Source organism: Liolophura sinensis, chromosome 11 (genome assembly GCF_032854445.1).
Source record: "Liolophura sinensis isolate JHLJ2023 chromosome 11, CUHK_Ljap_v2, whole genome shotgun sequence".
NCBI lineage: Eukaryota > Metazoa > Mollusca > Polyplacophora > Chitonida > Chitonidae > Liolophura > Liolophura sinensis.
In genome coordinates, this window is record NC_088305.1 from 24,631,086 (window position 1) to 24,642,871 (window position 11,786).

Genomic DNA, 11,786 nt, shown 5'->3' on the forward strand with positions numbered 1-11,786 from the left:
CTTGAAGCTCTGAAGTTTACATGTACAAACCCAACCAGTGTAGTTTTGCTGTATGAAATTGGTTTAAATTTGCCTATTCATATGTAAAAGGGTTCAGGATTTAGATCAGTTTGGGGCACACGAGTCTACAGGTTACAGTCACTATTCAAAGTCTGCCATTCACTGAGAATTTCATGTCCATATTTTTTTAAAATTTTTATTTTAGTCACCAATTTTCACATCGTATATGCAGATGAGTTAGTACAGCTTGAACTTAAGTCCATGTTAAATGACACTATTTAAATCAAATTCCATGCCATGCCTTACCACATCAGAAGCATTATCCACAACTTTGTACCAATTTGATCCCAGATTATGTTTTTAAAATGTTTCAAACACTTCTTTAGAAGTGTCAAGAAGGGCTTGTCTTGACCTATTGTCTGTTTCCAGGTGTTAAGGTAAGTTTGTTTCATCAACCTTTTAAGTGTTACCACTGTATTTTGATCACTGTGTTCATTACACAGGTCACATCATTTTTAATAACAATTTAATTGATTCCAAACCTTAATGTGAAACTCTCACCCAATATAAAGTAGTATTAAATGCAAAGAGAACACTAACATGTAGGTTATGTCAGATGAGAGCCCATTACACAGTCTCCCCCAAAATAAATGGAGTTATTCCTTTTCAACCCAGAAAAATGCATTTGGAACTTCAGATTCTATACTGGGACCACTGATGTCAAATTAGGTTTGAAATGCACGTACATGTAGATCTGTGAATGCGTTCGAGGAACAAATGTGGAAGTTAACCCTACAGACTACTGTACATTCTGATGTTTTAAACCATTTTACTAGGCTGGAAAAATTTTAAAAAAAATAAATTAAACTATTTTGTTGGACAGTGTTTAATGGTCTTTAACTTAATATACGTTTCATTTTAGTGTTTTCTTTGCCTTGACACAGATTAGAATCCAGGGCACTGAACACAACATCTTTACCTTCAACAGAGCAGACAAGTTCTCAGGCAAATACAGATTTTGCATGCTGATGACTTCATTCAAGTCAAGCATTTCATTCACAATGAGTTCATTATGGAGAGTTTGATGCTGATGGACCAGACACCACTCGCTTAACTTTAAAACTTTGAAAATTTACTTCATGTAATTACCTGCAGTTCATTGTTCATGTTTTCACATTGTGTTTCATAACATAGTAACATAGCCAGTCATATTCCATTCAAGTTATTGATTGATTTATATATTTGATTGGTGTTTACGCCATACTCAAGAATATTTCACTTATACAACGGTTGCCAGCATTATGGTGGGAGGAAACCAGGGAAAACCCATGACCATCCCCAGGTTGCTGGGAAACCTTCCCACGGACGGCCGGAGAGGAAACCAGCATGAGCTGGACTTGAACTCACAGCGACAAATTATTGAACCCCATCATTTACACAGAACAGCACTTCATGTCCACCTTCCATCCTAAATAGCATTGTGCTTGGGGTACTCTCGGTGGGGGGTACCCTTGCTCACTGTTCGCACTTCACTCTCTTTTTCCCACTCCTAAAACAGCATTTGGGTTATGATTGCTCAATGTTTAAGCCTCACCCTCTCCTTCCACTGTTTACAATAGCATATGGGTCACCGCTGTGCAAGGTTTAAGCCTCACTATCTACTTCCACTGTTCAAAGAGCAATGGGGTCACCACTGTTCAATGTTTAAGCCTCACCCCCTTCTTCCACTGTTTACACACAGCATATGGGTCACCACTGTGCAAGGTTTAAACCTCGCTATCTACTTTCACTGTTCAGAGAGCATTTGGGTCACCATTGTTCAATGTTTAAGCCTCACCCCATCCTTCCACTGTTTACACACAGCATATGGGTCACCAATGTGCAAGGTTTAAGCCTCGCTCATTCTTCCACTGTTCAAGCAGCATTTGGGTCACCACTGTTCAATGTTTAAGCATCACCCTCTCCTTCCACTGTTTACACACAGCATATGGGTCACCACTGTGCAAGGTTTAAGCCTCACTCTCTCCTTCCACTGTTTACACACAGCATATGGGTCACCACTGTTCACTGTTTAAGCCCCACTCTCTCCTTCCATTCTTCACACACAGCATATGGGTCACCACTGTTTAAGCCTCGCTCTCTCCTTCCACTGCAGCCAATGCCTGCTCCTCCAAGATTGGAACAATCAAGTTGTCTTTCGACATCAGGTTGTATTTGGTCACAAATGTTGTAAATCTCTTGCACAAATTAGTCTCATTCTACAACATAAATAAAACATTTTTTTTTTTAATTTCTTTGCATTTATTGCACTTATAGTAGCATGTGACAATATTTATTTATTGTTAGTGTAGATGAAACTACATGTAATTTACGGAAAAAAACGTAAAGTGAGCTACAGGAACATTTATTTCTTTATTTAATGTTACAAGATCTGAATGGAATGCTAGAAGCCTGCTAAAAGGTGCCGGGCTAGTGGTGAGCTGCTGGCATGCCACTTGGGAGTTCATATGTCAAGACTGATGTTATACACCGCACTAAAAAATTTTCAGTTGCATGATTTGAGTCAGGTTTCTGAGTGGAGCAAACTGGGTGGAGCCTGGACATGAGGACGTCACCAGACCTTGCTGGACACATTCTGAGAAACCTCGTACAGCTGCCACCAAATCAACAGGAGCTTTAACCATTGACCTCATTGGCTAAAGTCTACAGAGCTTGCAGTTGAACCTTTTAGTCCCCTTGTGCAATGGTGAGAGCCCAAGGCAGAAGAGTGAGTGAGTGATTGAGTGCTTGGGGTTTAACGTTGTACTTAAACAATTTTCCAGTCGTATGACGCTTTAGGAGTCAGTAGAGTACATGTACGTGTAATGTGCCTCGTTCTTGCAGGACGGATTTCCATGGCTCTTTTATCTAGTGCTGCTTCACTGAGACGACTTACTGAAGGAAAGTAAGCTTCCCAGCCAAAGCAATTATACTGGTACAGGTTAATCCCCTTAATTCCCTTACACTATCCCCTTAATGTTGAATGCCAAGCGAGGAAGCTACAACATTCTCTTTTAAGGTCTTAGGTGTGACTCAACTCAGACTGACCCTGGATCTACCGCCCCCGACCAGGGCAGAAGACAATTAAATAAATAAAACCATTAACTTAAAGGCAAAGAAAACACCAAAATAAAAAATGTATCACATGAAAGACCGTTAACAACTGTCCAGGAAAATAGTTGGATTAATTTTTTTACAATTTGTTTAAAATGCATTTGAATATTTTATTCTATGGCAGATTTTTCTGGCCACAATACTATGGGCAACGTCTTATAAGCTTTTTGTAACTTTAGACTGCAACATTTCATCATTCAAAATGCATATACATATAGACCTATGCACGCATTCGCCAATCTGACCTTGAAATGAATTATTTCAGGCAAAAAGGTATAGATGTAACGTAATTGATCCCTTCCGGGTCATAACAGACCACTGTACAATCTGATCTGTTAACACAATTTTACTCAGTCAGAAAAATTTCAAAACAAAAAAAAAATATTTTCCTGGACAGTTTTAGTCTTTCATTTCATGCTTCATTTTAGAGTGGTTTTTGTCTTTAAAGAGGTTTTGCCAGAGACTATGCAAAACTCAATATTCCTCAATCAAATGAAATATTTACCTATGTGAACTCTTTACAAGGGCAAAATGATTTAAAAGTTTATAAAACGACCCGCATTATATATTTCACACACTGTACTATGGCTTTTGAACGTAACATATGCAAAGAGAAAGCTGATATTTGTTAGAGGTAATAATTTGGGCAATTCTCAGAAGAATAGCAAAAACTCTAATGGATTTGCACTTATTAATTTTGTTCAAAATATCTCCAATATGGTCTCTTTAACTTAAAAAAACTGACCTCATATTCATCAAACAGTGTTCGATGATGAAAGTATGCATGTGAGAAAATCCTATAGACTCGCCGGCAGACCGACCCTAACTTAGCCACGGACGCTTCCTTTATACTGACCCTGAAAAGTGCAAAACAGTAGAAAGGTTAGTGAGACTAAGATGCATCATATTGGTGTCCTGCAGGAAAAGTTTCATACAGGGTTTTATACTGTATTTCACCCAAAATTTAGCTTTTTCAAGTGATATTTCACTTGATGACTGATATATCCACATTATAGGGGCTCTGACCAGTATTTTTTTTTTTTTTTTTTGTAAAGTTAATTTCTTACGATAAAAACTTAGGTCTGGGTCCCCCTAGGCTCTAAATATAGCTACAGATCCCCCCCCCCCCCACCCCAATTGCAGTTACACATTTGCCCCTGATCTCTAAATAATGTTATACATTTTCCCCAAGCTCTAAAGATAGTTATACATTACCCCCTGGAACCCACAGATAGTTACATTTCCTCTTGGGCTCTAAACACAGTTATACATTTCCCCCCAGGCTCTAAATATAGTTATACATTTGTCCCTGGAACCCACACAGTTACATTTCCTCTAGGGCTCTAAATGTAGTTCTACGTTTCCCCTCGGCCTCTAAATATAGTTATACATTTTCCCCTGGACTCTAAACATACATTTTCCCTCAGGCTCTTAATATAGTTACACATTTCCCCCCAGGCTCTAAACATAGCTATACATCCCCCTCCAAACCCTCTAAATACAGTTACACATTTGCCCATGGGCTCTAAATACAGTTATACATTTCCCCCTGGGCTTTAAATATAGTTATACAATCTTAGAACACTGTAATATGCTGTTACTGGTTGAACTTTTGCTTTTACATGGAATTGCATCCAGCAATTTCAAAGATATTAAAAACAAATTTTTTCAAGAAAACATGAGCATACTGTATACATAAACAAAGTAACTCTGAAGAAATTAATTTTGACAACTTCAATGTTTTGATTTTAATTAAGTCATCCTCAGAGGAATTGTCCTGAGATGTGATTGGTTTATAGATAGATCAGCCCAGAGTACATGTATGTGTGTCACGTTCAAATAACCCTGCCTGGGAAGCTGAAGACGAGAGTTGTTTTCAGTTTCCAGCGTTTTTAAGCTCTCTACCAGCTTTGCTTATAAAGACATCTGGTTACGACTTTTAACCATGCACTGTCAGGTCCTAGTTTTTTGATACTGAGCACAAGATACATGAGAAGATAGACTTACCTGCTAGGGAAATACTTATTACTGTTCAGTAGACATGCAGCGCCATCTAGTGTGTGACGAGTGTAGTCGATAGCTGGACACTGTGGACAAAACAATATCCTAATGAGGTCATCTGAGCAACACAAATGGTTTGCCATGTTGGTGTTTTCCAGAAGCAGGTAAGACCAAATGTAGATGCATTTACAGCGCTGTCTCACTAAAACGCCATGCTAACACTAACCAGACATTTATTGCTGAAACATGTAAGATCTTCACATGGTAATTGTTAGCATGTATTTTAACTGAAAAACAATGCAAGCTGAGAGGTGGGATTCCAGGCCTAATGTGCAAATCATGTGAATGTCCTTACCTCTTTGGGAGTTTTATGGGCAGCGCAGAGGAAGATCCACTGCTCCGTCGCTGTCATCTGTGTGCAAGTCTCCGGGTTGCACTCAATCTGGAACATAACACAGTAAAGAATCCCTCAATTACACAAATACACTAAATCTGGAATGTAACACAGTGAATGTCCCTCAATAACACACACTCAATCTGGAACATAACACAGCGAACGGCCCTCAATAACACAAATACACTCAATCTGGAACATAACACAGTGAACGGCCCTCAATAACACAAATACACTCAATCTGGGATATAACACAGTTAACGGCCCTCAATAACACAAATACACTCAATCTGGAACATAGCACAGTGAACGGCCCTCAATAACACAAATACACTCATGTGAGACATTTGTCCACTAGGATATCACACTACCTTCCCAGCATTCCTCAAAACAGATCGCTAGAACATCTAGAACCTCAGAAATAAGAAACTCAGTGATGACAACGTTTTGGTTAAGCACTGTTAAGCACACAACATAGCATCACATAACACAGCATCATAACACAGGACCCAGAAGTGTCTCACCAATGCGGTCGCTGTGAGTTCAAGTCCAGCTCATGCTGGCTTCCTCTCCTGCCATACATGGGAAGGTCTGCCAGCAACCTGCGGATGGTCGTGGGTGATACACAGCATCACACAACACAGCATCATATAACACAGCACCACACAACACAGCATCATATAACACAGCATCATATAACACAGCATCACATAACACATCATCACATAAGACAGCATCATATAACACAGCATCACATAACACAGCACCACCTAACACAGCATCATATAACACAGCATCACATAACACATCACATAACACATCATCACATAAGACAGCATCATATAACACAGCATCATATAACACAGCACCACACAACACAGCATCATATAACACAGCATCATATAACACAGCATCACACAACACAGCACCACATAACACAGCACCACATAACACAGCACCATATAACACATCATCACATAACACATCATCACATAACACAGCATCACATAGCACAGCATCACATAACACATCATCACATAACACAACATCACATAACACAGCATCACATAGCACAGCATCACATAGCACAGCATCATATAACACAGCATCCCATAACACAGCACCACATAACACAGCACCACCTAACACAGCACCACCTAACACATCATCACCTAACACAGCATCACATAGCACAGCATCACTAAACACAGCATCACATAACACAACATCACATAACACAGCATCACATAACACATCATCACATAACACAGCATCACATAGCACAGCATCACATAACACAACATCATATAACACAGCATCACATAACACAGCATCACATAGCACAGCATCATATAACACAGCATCCCATAACACAGCACCACATAACACAGCACCACCTAACACAGCATCATATAACACAACATCATATAACACAGCACCACATAACACAGCACCACATAACACAGCACCACATAACACATCATCACATAACACAGCATAACATAACACAGCATCATATAACACAGCAACGTATAATACATATACACTGAATTTATTCTCTGCTGCCCCATCACATCTATTTTTTAATAATGGGGCTTACTGAAAGGGCTTACTGCTTACTGAAAATATCTGCTTATACAGCGGCATCCAGTCTTAAGGGCCTTTTCACACATAATTCCATTCCATCTACAACACATACCTGTAACTTGACTGCCAGACCATTCAGCTCCATGCAAAATTGTCTGTTGAAAAGAAAAATTTTTTTTTTAATGTTTCGGATTAAACACTGTATTTTTATGCTTTTTGTGCACACACAAGCTTAGACTTGCAATGGGACTCAAATATACCTACATGTACAGCATGCATCTGTTCAGTTTAAATATGATTAGTCATCATTGTCACAATCAAGGATAATTCATTTTAATCAAATATGGCCTGAAGTGATCCTTCAGTTATAAAGCATAACCAATTCTAAACTCTCAATCTATCTAGTAAAACAGACATTCTCTGAGTACTGCCATCTACAATTCAAGTGTTGACAAAAAAGGCCCTAATTTTGTTACCAACACAGCGAGCAAAAAGAAATCTGGCCTGTTGTTTATAACAAAACCAGGAGCCAAGCTGGATTAGACACAAAAGGTGCTTGCTCACTGTGAATGCCAGGCCACTAACCAACAATATAGCATGCTCGATTCTAGCTCTCACTGGGGTTTGTCAAGTACCTTGCATCGGTTTACTCAATGCCCTCCAGGTTTCACCACCCAATCCACAAACCTAACCCCTGTCACATCACAGAGTTATTTATTCATAATTATGGCACTTAACACCAGTCAAATGAATAAATGAATATACCGTACGATTTGAAGGTTGTTGGATTGACAGGGACTTCACGTGGTCTAATTCAAGAGGCTATTATATGTTTACAAACTAGCAGTAACTTTTGAGTGCGTTCTGATTCTTGTGATATATTGGAACAGAAGGCAATGTCATATTTCTCAGAACACAGCGGTATTTTGTCACATGACATCCAGTTAAGGAAGCTCCTCGCTGATGTCTTTCAGGATAGTTAACATGACTCCAAAAACAGCATTTGAAGTCCTTTTAGGCCCCATAAATAGCCTCAACTACCACACATGTATGGCTCATCCATTTCCTCACCTGAGATGTTCATACTTCCACACGCCCTCATCCTGGCCCTCAGGGGGCGTCAGTATCTCCTCAATGTCAGTGATGTCCTTACGAATCGCCTGCTGTATGAACTAATGGAAGGACAAAAAAAAAAAGATAATCAGGTCCCATGCTTGCACAAAGCAGTGGGGCGCATAGCCCGGGATGACAACGCTTGTAAGGCTTTGTGTAGTCATGGCTGGGTCCCCTTTAGCCCAGTAGGATGACGTAAATTTTGGAAAACAACTGATTACTATCATACCTCGCCCATCCAGCTATTCCTTTACAATGCTTAGGGTTCTAGGGTTCTAGGGCACCTGGCTGTCAAAATTCTGAGACGTCGATCATCCCAAAGGTAAATATCCACCCATATTTATCCTTTCCGCTGACTTTTCATTTACAAAATGGCCAACATCTACACGGGGCGCATTCGCGGCCAGGCAGCTGGGTACAAAACTATCCTCCTCTTCAATTATGCTGTTTATGAAGTCATTTGTTGTTATGCGGTCATGTGCAGGCTGGTTTGCGTCCCATTTACATTATGATGGCCCCAAATGGCGCATCACGGAACCAAACTAGAGCACGTGCCGTTGTTTTGACATGTCTGAGTGACCTCCACCAATAAAACCAGCAAAGGTCAGTCGCTTCGTATCGAACTGTCTGGCCACACATGCGTGTAGTGCAGATGGTGGCCATTTTATGTTGGTTTTGGGAGTTGGGATGATCACTATTATGATTACTGAGTCAGTGATGTCCTTAACCAATCACCTGCTGTGTGAGCTAATGGAAGGACAAAAAAAAAAGACATGTATGAACAGTGGGGATGTTTTACCAGCTTGGGAGATTTATAACAAGCGTTTTATTCTTTTTTTTTTTTCCAGAAAGACATCTTACGACAAATGTCAAAAATTTTCAAATACTACACACGGACATGTAGGTCCATAATTAATTTCACTTACTATGTGATTTTAAAAGTCAAGCTAAAGAGAAAGGCATCTTACGACGAATGCCAAAAATTTTAAAATACTACATATGGACAAACAGGCATATATTCCATTTCGCTTAATACCTGGTTTTAAGAGCAAAGGATCATAGAAGTCGTCTGAATGAGCCGGTATTCGGTTTGTCGATTGAATAAAAAACTCAATAACTGGTTATATTTACACAACTTGAGGTTGCTTTTTGAAATATTCAAAATTTTACATAAACTAAATATGAACATAAAGTTTCGCCAAGCAACCTGTTCACGCTACAAGTGATCTCTCATTTACGGAAATCTTCATGACCCTCTACGTGGATTAGATTTAAGAAGGCAATTTTGGAAGCAGAGGGGCCTATGAAATCAAACACGACACACAGTAAGCTTCTTTGGTCTATGCCAAATCAGTCCTCATGAATAATTTGACCAACTTCATCTTCCGATCGTTCTGTTTTTGACAATAGCATAGCGTGAGTGACTGCACCTGTGCGCACTTGGTTTCCTCCCCCTGACGTCAGGTGGTGCTAATATCTTCGCTCCTTACAAGGCAAGCACGCAGGTTGCCTCCTGGTTTCAATTTCAGGATTCTGAAGTTTGATAAATGGCTTATAGCAGTGAAATTAAAACCTTCTTGGCCAGACATAAACATTTACCAGCGACACTGGTTCACTATAAAAGCATTTTTTGTTCAAAGACTGAACATGTAGATGTGTGCCAGACAGGACTTCAGGCCGCTGACATTCAGCCGTACTCATTGTGGCAGTGACAGTTCAATTAATGGACACATAAGGTAGCAGTGTGTTTTTTCTCTCTAAATATGTAGTATGTATATTTAAAGATCATTATTGTCAATAGTCCATGGGGTAAATCACTGATTGTGGGTCTCTTACTTTTCTAATTACCAGTGGCTGATTTTTGTGGAAAATTTCATGTTATTAGTACCCTGTCAATAAGTCAAATCAGACTTCGTTTTGAACCGCTTCTGTTATCTTTTTTTTTCTTATTTCCTTTTCTTGTTTTAGATAATGCACATAGCATTCAAGTGGATGCCTAATTCAGATTAGTTTCTAGTATATATGTAAGGTGCTACATGAATTTTGATTTTCTATGTTTCTTTTTTTTTCTTTAGATCATTTTTGACATTTCCTTTTACAGACTGAGAGTGACAACCACATATTCCGTATGGCATTAATGCTTGACCATTCTGTCTTGTTTCATGACTACTGAATATTTTTTTAAAAGTGATTTCAAGATCAATTGCTCATGTTGTGAGTTCAGTCAATCTAGACTGATGCTCTAGGTTTGTAAGCTTCCTGGGCAGGTCTTCACACTTCACTGAAATGGTATCCTAATATATGTGTAACAATAACTGCAATGTGAGCTGCTTATTGGTTTGCAGCATCAACTAGGAGGCCAGACTTAGCTTACATACAGGCAATGATAATAACTTCAATCAATGAAGTATATTGTAACATATAAAAATATTCAATTTTAGTACTTCAAACAGCCGATTGAAACAAAAAAAACTTAATTTCAGTTGAAACAAAAACTCAGTTTGGCTAAGAAAGTGGTGGCTGGTATGAGGAAAAACGCCTTCTACAAACCCCTGAAGAGTCAAGCTTAATGATGGAGAGGCAAACTCTGTTTTACAGTACCTGTTGTACAGCGAGTGTACTGTCCATCTCCTCAAATGCTTCATCTGGCCATCTGCACCAGTCCTAGAATCAAAAGATAAACCAGTTACATGTACAACACGCACACGTCATATATCATTGGTTGTTGTAGTCATGAAACACAGAAATATCTGACCAGAACCTGCAGCAGACACTGTGATGAGCCTGACGACATGCTGCAGTTCTAGTCAGAAATCGCTAAATCATTAAGGTCGTGAAAGCGTGGACGAAGCAGAGTTGTCGAAAGCTTTGCTAGTCAAAATACTGTTCAAAATGAACTTCATACCAGCCAAAAAGGAGAGAATGTCAACAGCTTTTATCTACCCCTAGTCCAATCACGTCTCTCCACACATACTATCTGTCACATAGCAGTATGTGTGGAGAGTGGAGAGACAGATTGAATTACGCCCTCGTATAGGGGTAGATAAAAGCTCATGTGTTGAAAATGACAGCCATTATTTTGACACCTTTTCAGGTCTTTAACTTTTTCAGGATAGTTAATCATCAATAAATACAAGCGACATCAATTACATTTGTCACTACCGTCCAGCATCGCTCTCAAATGTGAACAGACGGAAAATATAAATAAAAATCACAATCACAGATATCGGAAACTGGACCTTCTATGAAGACGCACTTACAAAGAATTAGGGTCTTTGGAAGGCCATATTTAATTACCGATATTTCCTCTCCGCATCCACACAAATAGTTCAGATATTCCAAGCACTTTTATAGTGCTCAGTTTTAGAGAAGAACTCACCTCGGCTTTTGTACCAGGACGATTTCTGCGAACGACAGCCTGAGCGTCAGCCAGCATCTTGGGACGATCTGTATACCGGATGTGATATCATATACACGAACACCCATACAATGCGCATGTTCACACCATCTCAGTCACTCCTGCACGAACCATCTTAGT

At 39.4% G+C, this 11,786-nt stretch overlaps 1 protein-coding gene across 1 annotated transcript; it reads right to left on the bottom strand.

Moving 5' to 3' along the window:
• Positions 1-766: 766 nt before the first annotated feature.
• On the bottom strand, positions 767-11,710 carry LOC135477634 (MOB-like protein phocein). The gene is made up of 8 exons (XM_064757800.1): positions 11,628-11,710; positions 10,850-10,912; positions 8,207-8,307; positions 7,248-7,290; positions 5,510-5,596; positions 5,161-5,240; positions 3,899-4,010; positions 767-2,258 (listed from the first exon to the last, which is right to left on the bottom strand). The coding sequence occupies exons 1-8, from the start codon at positions 11,682-11,684 to the stop codon at positions 2,127-2,129; spliced, it is 675 nt and encodes a 224-aa protein (XP_064613870.1). The 5' UTR covers positions 11,685-11,710; the 3' UTR covers positions 767-2,126.
• Between the last annotated feature and the right edge of the window lie 76 nt (positions 11,711-11,786).

Excerpts from the sequence above, each read along its gene's own strand:
- LOC135477634 (XM_064757800.1), bottom strand. The coding sequence starts at position 11,684 with ATGCTGGCTGACGCTCAGGCTGTCGTTCGCAGAAATCGTCCTGGTACA. Across the intron at positions 7,291-8,206 it reads TGGAAGTATGAACATCTCAG|ACAATTTTGCATGGAGCTGA; the intron begins GTGAGGAAATGG and ends TCTTTTCAACAG. Across the intron at positions 5,241-5,509 it reads CCCATAAAACTCCCAAAGAG|TGTCCAGCTATCGACTACAC; the intron begins GTAAGGACATTC and ends TTTTGTCCACAG.